The sequence below is a fragment of the Silurus meridionalis genome, chromosome 23, assembly GCF_014805685.1.
Source record: "Silurus meridionalis isolate SWU-2019-XX chromosome 23, ASM1480568v1, whole genome shotgun sequence".
NCBI lineage: Eukaryota > Metazoa > Chordata > Actinopteri > Siluriformes > Siluridae > Silurus > Silurus meridionalis.
In genome coordinates this window covers 23,121,335-23,141,625 of record NC_060906.1, presented here as the reverse complement: position 1 = coordinate 23,141,625, position 20,291 = coordinate 23,121,335, and the positions used below count along the sequence as shown (strand labels likewise).

Genomic DNA, 20,291 nt, shown 5'->3' with positions numbered 1-20,291 from the left:
GTGATCACGCGGACGTTTTATCGTACGCGTCTCTGCTCCAACAACCACCCATTGTTCCATTGCGCCATGACAAAATCCACGTCTTCGCTGCCAGACGGTCCAGAGCAGAGTATCAGTTATAAAATCCCAAATCCAGATTTGGTTGGAATTCAGAAAGTAGGTCGTGTCTCTGTTCATTGTTCAGTCATTGTTCTAAATGCGGCCAGCTTTAATTCCCTGACCCACATCTCCATCATTCAATTATCCTCCTGCAAAATCCACTTCAAATTCACAAACAATGTTTTTCTACGCCGGTGAAAAGAAAACGTTGCGGTCAGGGGGCTCTTTTCTTCACTTCGAGATGTGGAGGTCTGAATCAGAGACGCTGAAGGACCCGAGGGAGAAATGATGAAGAGAGAGAAACAGAGAGAGGATGAAAGAGAGCCACAGATAGAGAAAGAAGGGAGGGAATGAGAAAAAGTAGGGAGCGAGAAAGGGAAGGGAGGGAGGGAGAGAAACTGAGAGATAGAGGAGGAAAGAGAGACTTGGATTGAGAATGGAGGGAAAGAATAGGGGGGTTGAAAGAAAGAAGAGAAAGAGAGAGAGAAAGAAGGGAGGGAATGAGAGAAAGGAGTAAGTGCCAAACAGTGGAAGTAAGAGACTGAGAGAAAGAGAAAGAAGCAAGGGACAGAGATATAAAGAGAAAGAATGAGGAGAGAGTCCTAGAGAGAAGAGGAGAGAGAGAGTGTAAGAGTAAGTGACAGTGAAAGTGAGAGAGACTGATGGAGAAAGAGAAAGAAGGAGGGGAGAGAAACCAGGAGAAAGAGTGAGGAAGAGGAGGCAGAATAGAGGAAAGAGGATGGGATTTAGATGTTTTATTATTTCAGTAATAAATATTGATTTAAAACACTTTAAAAACTTACAAAAGGTGTTAAAACTATTTGGTAATAGAAAGAAAGAAAGAAAGAAAGAAAGAAAGAAAGAAAGAAAGAAGGAAAGAAAGAAAGAAAGAAAGAAAGAAAGAAAGAAAGAAGAAAGAAAGAAAGAAAGAAGACAGAAATAGATGGAGAACAGAGAGAAAAAGAGAAAGGAAGAGTGACAGATAGTGGAAGTGTGTGTGTGAGAGAGAGAGAGAGAGAGAGAGAGAGAGAGAGAGAAAGGAGGGAAGAGACAGAGAAAGGAGGAGAGAGATAGAGAGAGACAGTAAAACACAATTGAGAGAGACAAAAATTGTGTGTGTGTGTGTGTGTGTGTGTGTGTGTGTGTGTGTGTGTGTGTGTGTGTGTGTGTGTGTGTGTGTTTAAAAGAGAGAGAGTGAGAAAGAAAGAAAATGAGAGCGATAGAGAAAGAGGGAGAGAAAAAAGAGTGCATGTTATTGGAACTGGGACAATCTGAAACACACCCTCATGCTAAAGATTCACAAGCAGGTTACAGTTTTTCTTCTCCTTCTTCTTTTTCTTCTTCTTTTTCTTCTTCTTCATTGGGCTGCTCCCATTAGAGGTCACCACAGCGGATCTCCATACCCCCCTGTCCTCTACATCCGCCTCTTCCCTCTACACATCCATAAACCTCCTCCTTGGTCTTCCTCTTTTCCTCCTTCCTGGTGTCTCCATCCTCAGCATTCTCCTACTGATATACCCCATGTCCCTCCTCTGCACATGTCCAAACCATCTCAATCTCACCTCCCTCACCTTGTCTCTAAAACGTCCTACATGCACTGTCCCTCTAATAAACTCATTTCTAATCCTGTCCATCGTCGTCACTCCCAACGAACATCTCAACATCTTCAGCTCTGCTACCTCCAGCTCCACCTCCTGTCTTTTACTCAATGCCACTGTTTCTAATCCATACAACATCTCAGGTCTCACCACAGTCCTATAAACTTTCCCTTTCACTCTCACAGATACTCTTCTATCACAAATCACTCCTGCTATCACTCTTCTCCACCCACTCCACCCTGCCTGCACTCTTTTCTTCACTTCTCTAACACACTCTCCATTACTCTGCACTGTTGTATACAATGAACTGATGCTGAGATGTTTTTGGGGGTTAAAACTATTAAGGTGAAACCAGTATAATGTATTTTGATCAACATGAACATAAACAACTGATGATGTAGGAAACAGCAGACACTCGTACACATATATATTGGATGAAAGCATTCGCAGTTTGATCAAAGGAGCGAGAAAATACTTTTACGATGTGCACAAGTGACTTAATGATGTGGCGGTTAACCAGAGGTTTTTAAAATGTAATTTCTGATCAAAGCAATTGAAAAAATCTGTAAATCCACCTGGGATGTGTGTGTGTGTGTGTGTGTGTGTGTGTGTGTGTGTGTGTGTGTGTGTGTGTGTGTGTGTGTGTGTGTAAGAGAGCTGTGATGTAAGGGTCTGGGTTTTTTTCTGGGAAGCCATATTTGAAGGTTGCGATGGCTGGTGGGATTGTTTACATGTTGTGTTTTTTTCTTTACTAAAAATTTAATATCAGTTGAATTTTTGTTATTTTTCATTTTGTATTTGTTTCTGTTTGTTTGTTTCTCGTTGGTGAACTGTTTGACTTCTATGAGCTGATTATTTTCAGAATTACAGTTTTATTTATTAACAATGGCATCCACAAGAAAAACCCTTTAATTACTTTTACTTACTTACTCAAGTTATAGGAGCTATAAACATCCTTGGACGGATTGTGGGATTAGTGGTAGAGGATGGTGAGATCAGTGAAGCAGTGGTAGAGGCTGGTGAGATCAGTGGAGCAGTGGTAGAGGATGGTGGGATGAGTGGAGCAGTGGTAGAGGATGGTGAGATCAATGGTAGAGGATGGTGAGATCAATGGTAGAGGATGGTAAGATCAGTGGTAGAGGATGGTGAGATCAGTGGAGCAGTGGTAGAGGATGGTGGGATCAGTGGAGCAGTGGTAGAGGCTGGTGAGATCAGTGGAGCAGTGGTAGAGGATGGTGGGATGAGTGGAGCAGTGGTAGAGGATGGTGAGATCAATGGTAGAGGATGGTGAGATCAATGGTAGAGGATGGTAAGATCAGTGGTAGAGGATGGTGAGATCAGTGGAGCAGTGGTAGAGGATGGTGGGATCAGTGGAGCAGTGGTAGAGGCTGGTGAGATCAGTGGAGCAGTGGTAGAGGATAGTGGGATCAGTGAAGCAGTGGTAGAGGATGGTGGGATCAGTAGTAAAGGATGGTGAGATCAGTGGCGCAGCGGTAGAGAAGAGTGGAATCAGTGGAGCAGTGGTAGAAGATAGAGGGACAAGTGGAGCAGTGGAAGAAGATAGAGGAGATGTATCTTCTAAACACAGACCTTTTGAGCTTCTGACATCGCAATCAAGCTTCTAAGAAGTCAACAATCGGGTTATAAAAAGTGAGAATGGGAATTATTTTTTTACGTTAATGTTTTTTCTCACCCAAGTTGTGGTGAAATTCAGGGCTTTCTGTGGGAGCACCGTGAATCCTCATAGTTTCATGAGTTCCCAGGAATATCTACAAGATCTCCTGGGAAACATCTGAAGAGCTGACCCTCAACCCTTCACTGACAAGCTGTAGATCTAAACAGGAATCTCATGGGAGTTTTGATGTCAGAGTAAGACTGATATCTTACACACACACACACACACACACACACACACACACACACACTGTGACATGCGCATATATTATACATATATACTCTGACACACACACACACACACATTTACATTTAGGCAGCTAGCATATGTCCTATACAGTGAATAAACTCTATCAGAGAATAAACCAACACTGGTTCACTAAATTACAAACTTAAGATACCATCAGCCTACAACTCTTTTAAACAAAGACAATACAAAGCTGGAAAAGTGTTTCAGGAAGAGGAAGGTCTTCACCCGTCACTTAAAGATAGACAGGGACTCATCTAGGGGAAGTTCAGTCTACAGAGAAAAGGAGTTTAGGAACACTTACCTCTTCCCCTGAGAGAAGGTGGTACCAGTCGAGCAGTGTTGGAGGATCTTAGACAGCGTGGTGCAGTGAGAGGTGTGATGAGGTCTCTGAGGTAAGATGGTGCCGCTCCATTGGTGCCGCTGCAAATAAGTATTTGAACACCTGAGAAAGTCAATGTTAAAAGTTGGTACAGTAGCCTGTAGTTTGCAATTACAGAGGTCAAATGTTTCCTGTAGTTTTTCACCAGGTTTGCACACACTGCAGGAGGGATTTTGGCCCACTCCTCCACACAGATCTTCTCTAGATCAATCAGGTTTCTGGCCTGTCGCTGAGTTTGAGCTCCCTCCAAAGATTCTCTATTGGGTTTAGGTCTGGAGACTGGCTAGGCCATGCAAGAACCTTGATATGCTTCTTACAGAGCCACTCCTTGGTTATCCTGGCTGTGTGCTTCGGGTCATTGTCATGTTGGAAGACCCAGCCTCGACCCATCTTCAATGCTCTAACTGAGGGAAGGAGGTTGTTCCCCAAAATCTCGTAATACATGGCCCCGGTCATCCTCTCCTTAATACAGTGCAGTCGCCCTGTCCCATGTGCAGAAAAACACCCCCAAAGCATGATGCTACCACCCCCATGCTTCACAGTAGGGATGGGGTTCTTGGGATGGTACTCATCATTCTTCTTCCTCCAAACACGTTTAGTGGAATTATGACCCAAAAGTTCTATTTTGGTCTCATCTGACCACATGACTTTCTCCCATGGCTCCTCTGGATCATCCAAATGGTCATTGGCAAACTTAAGACATGCCTGGACATGTGCTGGTTTAAGCAGGGGAACCTTCCGTGCCATGCATGATTTCAAACCATGACGTCTTAGTGTATTACCAACAGTAACCTTGGAAGCGGTGGTCCCAGCTCTTTTCAGGTCATTGACCAGCTCCTCCCGTGTAGTTCTGGGCTGATTTCTCACCTTCCTTAGGATCATTGAGATCCCACGAGGTGAGATCTTGCATGGAGCCCCAGTCCGAGGAGATTGACAGTCATGTTTAGCTTCTTCCATTTTCTAATGATTGCTCCAACAGTGGACCTTTTTCACCAAGCTGCTTGGCAATTTCCCGTAGCCCTTTCCAGCCTTGTGGAGGTGTACAATTTTGTCTCTAGTGTCTTTGGACAGCTCTTTGGTCTTGGCCATGTTAGTAGTTGGATTCTTACTGATTGTATGGGGTGGACAGGTGTCTTTATGCAGCTAATGACCTCAAACAGGTGCATCTAATTTAGGATAATAAATGTAGTGGAGGTGGACATTTTAAAGGCAGACTAACAGGTCTTTGAGGGTCAGAATTCTAGCTGATAGACAGGTGTTCAAATACTTATTTGCAGCTGTATCATACAAATAAATAGTTAAAAAATCATATATTGTGATTTCTGGATTTTTTTTTTTTTTAGATTATGTCTCTCACAGTGGACATGACATGGACGATGACAATTTCAGACCCCTTCATGATTTCTAAGTGGGAGAACTTGCAAAATAGCAGGGTGTTCAAATACTTATTTTTCTCACTGTATATGTCCACCAGGCATGCTGAGATCTGAGCAGAAGCTATGGTATCTTAGGAAGGGAAGGAGAAGATGAGATGAGAGTATTCAGCATAGCAGTGGTTAAAAAGAAAAATCCATGTGAGAATATGACTTCACCAAGAGAGTATAGAGGGAGTAGAGGAGAGGACCAAGTACTGAGCCTTGTGGGACACCAGTGAAGAGTCTGCATAGGGCAGATGTAGACCCCTCCATGGTACCTGGTATGAGTGACCTTTTAGGTAGGAAGCGAACCATTCCTATGCTGCTCCACTGATACCAAGGCTTGATGAGAGTCTTATGCTTGAATGTGTTGAATGCGCTGAAGGGTCGAGGAGGATGAGTACAGATAACAGCTTGGCTGTTCGAGCAGCATGTAGTTTCTCAGTGACTGGCAAAAGGGCCATCTTTGTGGAATGTGCTGCTTTGAAGCCAGACTGGTTTGGGGTCTTGGAGGTTGTTCTGTGAGAGATAAACTGGCATTCGGTTAAAAACAGTTACACAATATTAGAAAGAAAGAAGAGAAGTGATACCGGTATGTAGTTGTTGATGTCCAATGGATCCAGAGCAGGTTTCTTTAAGAAGGAAATAACACCTCGGTTTCTTGAAAGTAGTTGGCACATGGCCAGATGCTAAGGACCCATTGATGATTGTGGTGATGAATGGCAGAAGATCTTGTGAGATGGTCTGGAGCATAGTTGAAGGGATTGGATTCAAAGGGGAGGTGGTGGGATTGCAGGATTGGATGACTTGCAGCAGCCCTTCTTCTGCTATGGTTGAGAAAATATAACAAACACACACATACAAACACCTTGACATGTATGCACGCACACATACACACACACTGACACAACATGCACACTTATAGACTCAAACACACACACACACACACACGCACGCACACGCACACTGACAGATGCACACACGCACACACACCCACATATTCATGCATAAACACACACATACCCTGCAGTAGGGGGCAGTATTTATTTCAGCATCATTAAATAAATGTGTAATAGTTTGAGGAGGTCATGAACATCTGTGCACAGCTGGATGATGTCTTCATCTCATTGGAGCCCTCTTAGCTTTTAGAAGAAACAGACTCTGACAGGAGAATGCACGCCAGTGTGTGTGTATTGACAAGCACAAGTGTGTTTGTGTGTGTGTGTGTGTGTGTGTGTGTGTGTGTGTGTGTGTGTGTGTGTGAGTGTGTTTATCTGTCATCTAGTAAGTGGTGCACATGTCACAGGGTGAGGAGAACTGATCTGTTTATACTCTGAAACACAATAACCTTCCACTGGTGTCCTTCAGGAACTGCGGAAGGCTTCAGGAAGTGTGTGTGTGGTTTTTTTTGTTAGTTTTTGTGTGTGTGTTTTGTTGTTAGTAGTCAACAGCACATGCTTTATTAATCAGTGATGGAGTTTATAACTCTGTTATTTTACTCTACTCACTCTACTCACCCCTACTTTATTTTATTCTACTCATCCCTACTCTATTTTGGTTCCACACCAATTTGTCTTTTTATTAAAGAGGAACTCTACACCCTTATTCTACTCTACTCAACTCTACTCATTGCTACGTATCCCTACTCTGCTCATCTTTACTCATCCCTACTCTATTCTACTCTACTCTACTCTACTCTCTACTCTACTCAACTCATCTCTACTCATCCATACTCTACTTAACTCAACTCTACTCATCTCTACTCTACTTACTCTACTCAACTCTACTCATCCCTACTCTACTTAACTCAACTCTACTCTACTCAACTCTACTCATTCCTACTCTACTCAACTCATCTCTACTCATCCCTACTTTACTCTACTCTACTCTACTCTACTCATCTCTACTCTACTCTACTCTACTCAACTTACTTTACGCTACTTACTCTACTCATCCCTACTTTACTTTACTCTACTCTACTCATCTCACTCTACTCTACTTTACTCACTCTACTCTACTCTACTCATCTCTACTCATCTCTACTCTACTCTACTCATCTCTACTCACTCTACTCATCTCTAGTCTACTCTACTCATCTCATCTCTACTCTACTCTACTCATCTCTACTCTACTCACTCATCTCACTCTACGCCACTCTACTCTACTCTACTTTACTCACTCTACTCACCCCTACTTTATTTTATTCTACTCATCCCTACTCTATTTTGGTTCCACACCAATTTGTCTTTTTATTAAAGAGGAACTCTACAACCTTATTCTACTCTACTCAACTCTACTCATTGCTACGTATCCCTACTCTGCTCATCTTTACTCATCCCTACTCTATTCTACTCTACTCTACTCTAATCTACTCTACTCAACTCAACTTATCTCTACTCATCCATACTCTACTTAACTCAACTCTACTCTACTCATCTCTACTCTACTCTACTTACTCTACTCAACTCTACTCATCCCTACTCTACTTAACTCAACTCTACTCTACTCAACTCATCTCTACTCATCCCTACTCTACTCAACTCATCTCTACTCATCCCTACTGTACTCTACTCTACTCTACTCATCTCTACTCTACTCTACTCTACTCTACTCTACTTACTCTACTCTACTCAACTTACTTTACGCCACTTACTCTACTCATCTTTACTTTACTTTACTCTACTTTACTCATCCCTACTTTACTTTACTCTACTCTACTCTCTACTCTACTCACTCATCTCACTCTACTCTACTCTACTCTACTCATCTCAGTCTACTCTACTCATCTCATCTCACTCTACTCTACTCTACTCTACTCACTCTACTCTACTCACTCTACTCTACTCTACTTTACTCACTCTACTCACCCCTACTTTATTTTATTCTACTCATCCCTACTCTATTTTACTCCTCCCTTTTCTACTGTACTTTATTTATCTCTACTCATTTCAACTCTAATTTACTTAACTCCACTCATCTCTACTCTATTCTACTTTACACTTTACTTACTATACTCATCTGCATTGTATATAACGTAACATTCAGAGCATTTATGATCTACAGTAATTTAGTAATTTCGGAATCCTATTTATCATTGTGAATATCCTACAAACTTTTCTACTTATTTTAGATATTTGAGTAGTTTTACTTTTTGGTACTTTTAAGGACTTTACTTCAACTATCTGTAGGTCAAAAGTGTTTTATTTTTCTCTCTCAGGTGAACACAAGAAGACCATTGAATGAGAAGCTGTTGTGGGAGCATGAGCGTAACCCCTATAGAAAACTCTATTTTTTTATAAAGATCTGATGTGTAGGACACTGGATCACTGAAGTGCCCTCAGGGTTCACATACAGTTCTCATACATAGCTGCTTTTACTTTTCATACTTAAGTCCGTGCCAAGGCAACAACTTTGCACTTTGAATCAAGTGGAAATGTAAAAGTAGAGGGTTTTAAAATCATATTTAAGCAGTGGATTAGTACTCTGACTCAAGGACAAGTTCAAGGACGGTGTTCTTCACGAGTTTGTAGATGTGATGCAAAGCGCTGAGCAGTTTTCCATTTGCTCCATGCAAACACACAGTTAATCTGACTTCGTAGCACAAACATTGAAGAATTACGGCCCCGTACTTGCTGTGTCTTTGTGTCCGGCAGTAAACGAGTTACCAAAGCAAACAGCAATGCTAATAAATATCAGGACTCCAAACAGGTCACGGCACATAAAGTAAAAAAAAAAAACTTGGAGCAATGCTGGAGCTCCCTCTGCGGCTGGCGAGCTGTGTGTTCGCTCTGGCACACTTGCCTCATTGAAGTTTCACAACACTGTCTCACAACACACTCATTTTAATTCTCTACCATGATTTCTAATGTCAGGATGCAAAAGATGTGCTGAGTAACTTTATTTTTTTATTCATTTTGTTTATTTCATGCATCTATTACTCTTCTCTACTCTAATATACTATACGTTACTTTATTCTTCTTTATTCTACTCTACTCTTCATAACTCTAACATACTATACTTTAATCTACTCTACTCTAATTTACTCTACTTTTCTCTTCTCTACATTTATTCTACTATACTCTACTATACTCCTCTCACGTTTACTCTACGTTTCTCTACTATCATTTACTCTACTCTACTCTACATTTACTTTACTTTAGTCTACTCTACTCTACCTGCTTCTTCTTTCAGGTTCTCCCATTACGTGTAGCCACAGCATATTTACTCTACTCTACTCTACTCTACTTTACTTTACTCTACTCTACTCTACTCTACTCTACTCTACTCTACTTTACTCTACTCTACTCTATTCTACTCTACTCTACATGTAATCTATTTACTTTATTCTACTTTATGCTACATTTACTATACTCTATTATACTTTACTATACTGTTCTCTACTTTACATTTACTCTAGTTTTCTCTTATTTAATCTACTATACTCTATTTTACTTTTTTCTTCTCCACTTTACTCTACTCTATTCTACTCTTAATTTACTCTACTTTACTCTATTCTACTTCACTCGACTTTAATTAAGTATACTCCACTCTGTTACTCTACTTTACTCTACTCTACTCTACTTTACATTACTTCACTCTATTTAACTTTATGCTAGTCTACTCTACTAGAGTAGAGTAACATACAATAGAGTATAGTAGAGTAGTAGAGTAATGTACTATACTCTGTTGTACGTTACTCTACTTTACTCTATTTTACTCTACTTTATACTTTGCTTCAATCTATTCTACTCTACTTATCGGTTCTCTGCTGTAACTCACCTTTTTTCACTCTACTCCACTTTACTTTACTCTGCTTTGCTCTTCTCTTATTTACTCTACTCTACTCTGTTGTACTCATCTCTATTGTATTTTACTCTAAACTACTCTGCTCTATTCTGTTCATCTCAACTATACTCTGATCTACTCTACAATGTACTCTGCTGTACTTTATACATCTGTGCTCTGCCCAACCTCTACTCTACTCTAAATCTTTCTTACTTAAATCTAATTTACTGAACTTTACTTTTCTCTACTTTATTCTACTTTACTCTACTTTTCACATCATAACTGTACTTTACTCTAATTAGTATTTTGTATTATTTTACACATCATCAGCTACATAATGTGCCTAAAAAAACTTTATCCATTTTAATACATGTTTTTAAAAGTCTTTTGGTCTCACACATTAGTTTCTATAGCAATGTCGCAATTAAAGGGACGTGTACACTGCACATACACCACTCAAATAGACACAGCCGTTATACATGCAAGTGTCCGTGTCGAGCTGGGAGAAAAGCGTTCTCGAAGTGGATGTTAGGATAAACTAACAGCCCTGCAGGGAATTTATACCCCAGTCAGTGTGTGTGTCTGTTAGTCTCGGTATGGAGTTTTATGAGCGTTTTTTTTCTGTGGTGGTGATCAACTCTCTCTAGGAGACGTCTACATCTGCGGCCTCCTGCAGGTCCGACCTCACGTTGCTCGTCAGCTTTTAGAGCTAATGGCGTGGCGAAGACTTTTTACGAGCTCGCGTACCACATGGGAGAAAAAAACGTTCAGGCTAATGACCGCTCGCCCAGCTCTCCCTGTCGGAAAGTCGCCAAAAGAGGAAACTTCAAGCTGAAGTAGAGGTGTATAAAAAAACACATGCTAGTTAAAATTCTGGAATAAAACTGGTTTTGATGAAGGTTCATGAAAACCAATAAAGGCATTGAGAGAGACTAAATGGATTTATCTAAATAGATTATTGGGTCCTGCTTTTTTCGGGTCTCCTGATTGGTCAATTGCTGTTAGCCATTTAATCATGATTCAGCGCTCCACCTATATATATATATATATATATATATATATATATATATATATATATATATATATATATATATATATATATATATAGACACCTGTGTGTGCTTCTTATTGAACATCTCGTTCTACATTCAGTCTCCATTTGCTTTTATAAACTATTATATAAGCTATTATAACTCTTCTGGACAGATGTTCCACTGCATTTTGTGGATATTTGTGGAAATTCATTAAGCCACAAGGTTATTAGTAGCAGGAGATCTCCCCCACACTTCCAACCCATGTAAAGTAAATCTACATGGAGCTGGCTTCAGGGGCATTGCCATTCTGGAACAGTTTTTGGTCTCCTAGTTCAAGTGAAGGGAAATTCTTTGGGAGGTTTATTTGTTTTCACACGTGCAGTACACATGCAGGCGCTACAGTACAGATCTGCTTTGAATTGTGTAAATTAAACAGAAGCGTAGGCCGAATGCTGTGTTTTACAAGTATTTAACACATGGACAAAAAAATAGGATCCAGGCTGGGCACCGGATGGACTGGATCGTGGACTTGGTCTTGTTTTTGACACGTGCATTCTCACACGAGGACGACAAAAGGCAAGAAAAAGAGAGATTTCAGGACATATGAGTGACGAAAACAGGAACCGAGGAGTCTGCTTTTATTTCAGACTAAATAGTCTTTTTTTTTTTTTGATACAAAGCTGAACAATTAAGCTAATCAGGATAGCTTGCATACACACACACATACACACACAAACACACAACTAGACACAAATAAGGACTTCAGGTCACACTTCTTTGTAACGTCATAAACATGGTTTCTGTTTAACCTCTGTTTAACTGTCAAACAGCTTTTCACACACACATACACACACACACACACACACACACACACACACACGCACGCACATACACACACATAGGCCTGAAGTCTTTTTCCTCTTGGTAAGCAGTTGTCACAAACTGATGATGTAAGATGTGGCGGGGGTCTGGGGGAATCTGCCAGTTGAAGTTTGGGGGATATTTGGTTTGTCTTCTTGAGAAAAACTGCCTTAAAATAAAGAAAGGCAGATAAAATTTCAAAAAAGAAAATGGAAAAAATAAGAACCTGAAAATAATTTAATTTAATTTGAAAACATTAACATTGTAAACATTTAAGAATTTAATTTTAATTAAGACAAGTAAAACATTTCATGTAATAAAGAAGCATAGATAGATAAATAAATAAATAAATAAATAAATAAATAAATAAATAAATAAAAGACTTTGGGGGGAAATGGTGGATCAAATGGATCAAAAGCAATGATAAGGACAGAGAAAATAAGAGAAAAAAAAGAAAGAAAAAAGAAAAAAAAAAAATATATATATATATATATACAGGTGCTACAGCAGCCTCTCTCTCTCACACACATACAGACACAAACACACACAAACAAACATCATCTAAGCACAGGCGCATGAGAAAAAATGGGTTTAAATGCAATTTAAATGTTCAGGGTAATTGTTCCTAATGTGTGTGTAGTGTGTGTGTGTAGTGTGTGTGTAGTGTGTGTGTGTGCGGGTGGTCAATGATGTAAAACAGAGCAGATCTCGTACACAGAGTAGTCGCACAGCCGGAGTCTCTCTGTCTCTGTGAAATGTTCTGCCTCCGCGAGTTATTAATGATTTAATGTAAAGGAATGTAATCTCCTGCCACGTCACCACTCAACCAGCTGCTCTCCGCCCAAAAGTATTAGGACACCTTACTACCTTTCCATCCAGATGTGATTCTTGTTACCACAACGTTCTTGGTACCACAACTTGTATCAGACATATTTGGATGCGGTAGCATGAAATTTTCTCTTCACCTCAGCTAGGAGACCCAAATCTGCTCCAGCATGACAATGTGCCTGTGCACAAAGCCAGCTCCGTGAAGATAATGGGTTGGAATGGAAGATCTCCTGCTTTAGAGCTGTTGAACACCTTTGGGATGAATGTGAATGCTGATTGCACCACAGGTCTCCTCAACCTTCTCACCTACATCACTTCCTGACTTTACCCCTGTAGCTGAATTTGTCTCACAAAACTCTAAATCTTCATCTCCCCAGAAGAACGGAGGTATTTTGTGTTGCTTCTCGAGCCGCATGAAAACCCAACAGCCATTTACAATTTTATCATTTACAGCATCTGGTTAGAAGATCCACTGTGACGTCCATCAGCAGAACAGTTTAAAGACCTGACTGTTAGCACTCACTGAGGTGGGGGTCTCAGAACGTTGAGATCAGGACGGAGGTCTTGAGGGTGGGGCCGGGTGTTGGGGGTGGATGTATGTTGTGAAAGACATTGGGAGGGTCCATCCCATCAGGCTCAGGAATTTCACACAGGATGTTTGGAATGTGGGTAATGAAAGTCATGGGATGAGGGCCCCGGGGTCAGGAGCCAGGTGGGGCCAAACGGACACCTGCTGGCCCACTGTCAGAGCTGCACCGTGTGGGGGTCAAAACATATTTTATTCATGATATTTCTCATGTAGTTTACTGTGTTTAATTTTATTTTAAACTGAATTATACCTTTTTAATGCTCAGGCATCGTTTTGTTGCTGTTTTATTGTAGTTGTATTTATTTGCATTCATTATTTATATTTCATTTATTTTCGTGATTGTGAGACTTTGATACTATTGTTGTACACCGACATCATGCATTTGGTTTCTGTTCTTAATTTATGGCATTTTAATTCATTTTGCATTCGTTTTATTTTATTATTTGCCTCCATTCTTTTCTGTTAATGCTTTGACAACAATTTTGTGAATGAAGAACTTATGGCTTATTAAGTATTTGTGTGTGTGTGTGTGTGTGTGTGTGTGTGTGTGTGTGTGTGTGTGTGTGTGTGTGAAGGGGTGATGGAGAGAGAGAGAGAGAGAGAGAGAGAGAGAGAGAGAGAGAGAGAGATTAAGGAAAGAAGGAAGAAAGAAAATAAGATAGATTAAGATAGAGAATGAGTTAGAGAAACAGGAGAGAGAATGAGAGAGAGAGAGAGAGAGAGAGAGAGAGAGAGAGAGAGAGAGAGAGAAAGAAAAGAAGGGATAGAGAGAATAAGATAGATGGAAAAGAGAATGAGGAAAACTGGGAAAGAGAGTATGAGAGAGAGAGAGAGAGAGAGAGAGAGAGAGAGAGAGAGAGAGAATGGAAATGAGAGAGGAGAAAGAGAAATAAATGAAAGAAACGAGGGAGAAAGATAGATAGATAGATAGAGAGAGAGAGAGAGAGAGAGAGAGAGAGAGAGAGAGAGAGAGAGAGAGAATGAGAAAAGAGAGAGAGAGAGAATGAGAGAGAGAGAGAGAGAGAGAGAGAGAGAGAGAGAGAGGTGTTACTTCTCCTATAAAGGGTGTAACTGTTCATCTCGCTCTGTTCGCTCTCATTATTTGCATCTGAATCCAATTCAGTTGTTATGCATCAGATTTCCTCTGTTTCATTTATTGCATCTCTCTCTCTCTCTCTCTCTCTCTCTCTCTCTCTCTCTCTCACATGCTCTCCCTCCCTCCTCCCTGACTATAGCAGTTCACTATAAAATATTTATTTGGAGTTAAAATGCAGACATTGATGATTCGTATTGAAGGTACGAGTCGTTATGAGACGTACATTATTACCTTTACTTCAGTTCCTCCGTCATCTTTCCCATAGCCTCCTGCACACTGAGAGACTGAGGGACTGTCTGAGTGTGTGTGTGTGTGTGTGTGTGTGTGTGTGTGTGTGTGAGAGAGTGTGTAGTAAGAGGAGCAGACAGTGAGGGTCCTGATTTAAAGGGCAGACTGACGACAGAAAGCAGGAAAACCCTTGTCAAAGTGCACTGCAACTCCCTGATAATGGTGTCTTACTAAGAGGCATCATTCTTCTGGAACCCAGTCTGATGCATTAGTCTGATTAGCCACTTAAAGTGTGTGTGTGTGTGTGTGTGTGTGTGTGTGTGTGTGTGTGTGTGTGTGTATGTGTGTGTGTGTGTGTGTGTGGTCAAGTGAGTGTAGGCCACCCTGTCAGAATTTGAGTAAAGTGCATTAACTAGTTGAGAAAGTTTGTTTGTAAGGACATCGAGACTTTTGCTGACTCAAATCATCTCAATCCTTTCATCTCCTTTTGTCTCCACACTAAACATAGTGTTTTTCTTTTCCTAAAATTAATTCATTTTATTATTTTACCAATTTAATATATATTTTTATATATTTATTTTCCTTTATTTTATTGTATTATTATAATTGTATTTTATTGTTTTATTTTGTATTATTTAATTGTATTATTTGTTTTTTTGTGCATAATAATTGTGATTCTTACACTTTTTTACTGGCACTGGCGTCTGGTACGTTAGTCCCTCTTTAATTTAATTATATTTTATTTTATTTTTATTTCTTATTAACATAATACTTTTTTTTACATTTCTGTGGTTTTTGTAGTTTGTCTGCTATATTAATTAGATTTTTCAAATTGTATTGTACATAATTATTGTCATCCTTGTATTTATTTATTTGTTTGGGTTTTTTTGCATAAATATTATCATCCTTTTACTTTAACATTTTTGTTCTTTACCTGCACCTTACATTTAGGTGCTACTGTAATTTAATTAAGTGTAATAAAAATTTAATTAAATTTGCTTTTTATTTTATTAATAATTTGTTTATTCCATTATTATTTAATTATTTATTAAATGTAATGACTTTTTAAAATCTTTTTATTAATGCATTATTACGCAATACCGTATGTAAACAATCGTGTGAATAAAAATGTTTTTCCTTTTTGTTTGTTTGTTTTTTAAATTGAAAAACAACCACCAGGCGTTACACCACATCCCTGACATGTGTTGCATCGTACAACTGGTGTTTGTTTTGCCCCTGATTTTTGTCTGCAGTGAATCCGAAGTGTCAAACTTCTACATGGCTCCTTTACATCTTCCTCCAGAGCCACGTGATAAACGTCCGTTTATCCTCCATACTTACATCTCATTATCCCAAATCCCCCTCATTGGTGTGTTACCTTATTGTGTTCACCTGTTCTGTGTTGATGACTTTGTCTCCTTGTGCATTTGACAAATTGGAGCTTTGATTTTTAGAGTTTCTTTACCTTTTCCATAGACACATGGTCCCTGAGTCCTGGATAAAATAAAGCACACTTTGAGTATTTAATGTTCTTCGCCTAATCACGTGTTACATCATTGCACTCGTTACCACTCGTCACTCGTTAGCAAAGGACGGACAGTGCGGCAGTGTTTGATAGCTGTGTGTGTGTGTGTGTGTATCGGTTTGTAAGCTATGTCTTTTTCTCTATGTAGGAGCTACAGAAGAACGGTCAGATCTCGATCTCCAGCCTGAACGGGAAGACGGACGAGCAGATTGACTTTAACGAGCAAGACGAGGACAACACTCTGGCTGAGGGTAAGTTTGTGTGTGTGTGTGTGTGTGTGTGTGTGTGTGCGTGCGTGTGTGTGCGTGCGTGTGTGTGTGTGTGTGTTTGTGTGTGGGATACTATTCCATTTGTCACTGGCAGACCACCCATTTATCATGTTTGGGGTGTAAGTAGTGATCTCTTTATCTATAACCCCCTTCTATCCCTCTGTCTCAGCTCATAATCCCTTAAAGGACACCTACCAAGAGTTGACTGTGTGTGTGTGTGTGTGTGTGTGTGTGTGTGTGTGTGTGTGTGTGTGTGTGGTGGGGGATAGCGAGATAGAGTACACAGTTCCTGTTTCAGATTCCCATCAGGTTACAGGAACCAAAACAATTATGCCCAGTTGAAAAAAAAGGGACGCAAACCGCGAGACAGTGACGTCATTACAGTGTGTGTGTGTGTGTGTGTGTGTGTGTGTGTGTGTGTGTGTCTGCATATGTGCGTGTGAATATCTTCCGTCTTCATTCTCCTCTTTTTTTTCAACATCTTCATCATCATATGCATCAATTTTTAGACAAGGAAAATTATACACGGTTTGACCAAAAGTATTGGGACACCTGACTTTTAAAGCCGGAAAGGTAAAAATAGCTTTTTACTCGTCGCTCCTTCATTTCAGCACAGTGAGATTTTTTCTTCACAGAAAGCCCAGCACCCAGCGATGTGAGGAAGCTGGGCTCAAAGCACATGGTCAGACATGATACAGCACCCCTAGAGCACAGCGGTTTAGGGGCCTTGCTCAAGGGCCCCGAGAGTGGCAGCCCAGCTTGTCAGAGCTGTTACCCAAACTGTTTGGATGCACACAATTGTATAGAATGTCTGGATTTCTGTGGATTAAGATGGAGACTCAAACCTGTTTCACCGTGAGCACAAAACCAGTTCCAGATATGCAGATATGCTTCACATGGGTTTGGAGTGTGTGATCTTAAGTCTCACGATACAGAGCTATTAAAACCTTTTAGAACACCTTTGGGATGAATGTAAACAAGCACTGCACCCCAGGCATCATCACTTCACCTACTTTAGTACTTGATTTTATTAACACACTTAAGGGCCTTGCTCAAGGGCCCCAGGAGAGGCAGCTTGGCAATAACAGGGCGTAAACTCCCGACTTTCCGATTCGGAAACCCAGAGCCTTCACCGCTGAGCGAAACCTCCCTGAACTGAATTTTATTTCTAGAAAACTCTAGCAAACTTACAAGCTGTTTCCAGCGATGTTCTCTGCTTGATCAATATTTGAGAAATGTTTTGTCCAGTGGGATGGGCATGGCCACCATGGACCATCCACCAAATGGCCACGAATCATTTCTCAAATATTGATCAGGGAGAGTTTGGACCGTGAAACTCCTGCAACTCACCTCCAAGCTCCGCCCCCTGGCACAATCAATCACTTTTCACATTTATGGCATTTGTCAGAGGCACTTATCCAGAAGGACTTACAACCCAGCAATTGAGGGTTAAGGGCCTTGCTCACGGGTCCAGCTGCAAAGCTTAGGAGAGATGGATGGGATTCGAACTCACAACCTTCTGATCACAAGTCTGACAACTGCACCACTGTGCTGCCACCTCCCACCTTTTACTCATCATTTAATTAATGTGAATGAATGAATTGAATGTAAGATCAGTTTTGCTCGTCTACGACTTTATTTTCCCATTTTTCAAAGCTGCACTTTTTCGTTTATTTCCCCTGACGGAAAGCCAGCAGTAGGTCTTTCTACGGATCTCCAGAGTGCTCTGTGGAGTGTGTGTGTGTGTGTGTGTGTGTGTGTGTGTGTGTGTGTGTGCACAGTTTATTTGGTCTTCAGCCACCTTTAAACTCCGACAGACCACCGAGTCACTTCCTTCCAAAAATATTTAGTGAGTCATGACCTGGTGGAGCTTCAGAAGATCCGTGTGCACGTTTTATCTCACCCTGAGTGGAGAAACCAGAGAGGACTTCAGGACAGAGATGGGCGGCGTGTCTACAGAGGAGCCGCTGGGGTTTTTATCGTGCAGCAGTGAGACATAGTGCTTTTATTTGCGCTTTATCTTCTGCACAATACATTTCTCCAGTGAGTATCTTGACTCTGGTGATCATCTGGCTTCGGTTCTCAAATGCTGCCGAAACGGTTCCTTTCTAAAAACTCAGAACTTTTAATTCTGATATTACGTTAAGTTTTTTTTTTTATGTCCAACCCCAGTGCTGTGGGCGTGAAGTTTGTTTTGTACATCATATTGTTCCAGTTTTACCATCACGGGTTACATTCCATCCCCTTCCACTCTTACTATGATGGTTTTCCACAAACCTCCAATCCCAACATCATGGGTGTGATTTTCACATTCTTCAAATTCCTGCGTGGTTGGGTTTAAGTCCCACGCTCTTCCAGTGCCAATATTATAGGTTTGATTTCTACATGCTGCAACATTCCACTAAATATGAACCCAATGTAATGGGTTTGATTCCCACGTATCTTTCAAAAATGTAACCATTCAGATTCCCTCAGGTTTCCTACCTTATTGTCAGAACTTTATTTTCTATTTTTTATTTGTATCTGCTTATAGACGAATCATCATAGGTTTCAGTTCCTACATTAGCATATATATATTGGTTATTTAGAATCATACACACCTCCGATTTAAGTCATGACTTTAGATTCCAAACAATTCTAATCCCAACATCATGGGTTTAAATCCCACAACCTATAATACCAGGAGCATGGTTTCAGTTCACACACTTTTTCAATCCCAACATCATTGTTTCAGTTTCCACACTGTTTTAATCCCAAAATCATGGTTCCAATCCCAGGATTATGTTTCCAATCCCCACACTATTTCAATCCAACATCATGATATCAATCCCAACCTCATGGTTCCAATCCCCACACTATTTCAATCATAACATCATGTTTCCAATCCCCACACTATTTCAATCCCAACATCATGGTTAAATTCCCAACATCATGGTTCCAACCACCCCCTTTCAATCCCAACATCATGGTTAAATTCCCAACATCACGGTTCCAATCCCAACATCATGAAATCAATCCCAACCTCATGGTTCCAATCCCCACACTCTTTCAATCCCAACGTCATGATTTTAATCCCAACGTCACGGTTCCAATTCCCACAATCTTTTAATCCCAACTTCATGCTTTCAAACGCAACATCATTGGTCCATTCCCAAAATCATGGTGGTTCATCAGTATGGATTTCACTCTAACACTTTTCCAATCACAGTATCATTCTTTTTATTTCTGCACACCTTCACGCTCAGTATTGCAAATTTAATATGTGAATTTTCACATTTCCAATCTCAATGTTTTCAGATCTGACACTGATAAAAGTTCATACCTTTTCTTTTGCTTCCATTTAAATTCCCACACATCAGCATCATGGCTCACTTCCTACCCAACTCCAGTCCCAGCATCACGGGTGTGGTTCCCACATTCTTCTCCCCCCAGTATAACGTGTTTGATTCCCACACACTCTCAGTTACAACATTGTGGCTGTAGCTTTGCAGTCTTCCAGTCCCATCATCATGGGTTCAAATACCTCATTCACCCAATTCCAGCAGTGTAGCTACAGGTCTGATTCCCACACACATCCGAGCCTGTCATTTTGGTCATGGCTTTGATTCCAACATTCCTCCAATCTCATTTTCACAGTTTCAAATGTTTCACTTTTCCGAAT

At 40.4% G+C, this 20,291-nt stretch overlaps 1 protein-coding gene across 1 annotated transcript in view; it reads left to right on the top strand.

The window, feature by feature from the left end:
• Positions 1 to 20,291, top strand: part of akap12b (A kinase (PRKA) anchor protein 12b) — a 66,766-nt gene that overhangs the window by 21,557 nt on the left and 24,918 nt on the right. Inside the window, exon 2 of the mRNA XM_046836017.1 lies at positions 16,510 to 16,612. Within this exon, the coding sequence (XP_046691973.1) occupies positions 16,510 to 16,612 (103 nt within the window). The remainder of the gene's footprint in view (positions 1 to 16,509; positions 16,613 to 20,291) is intronic.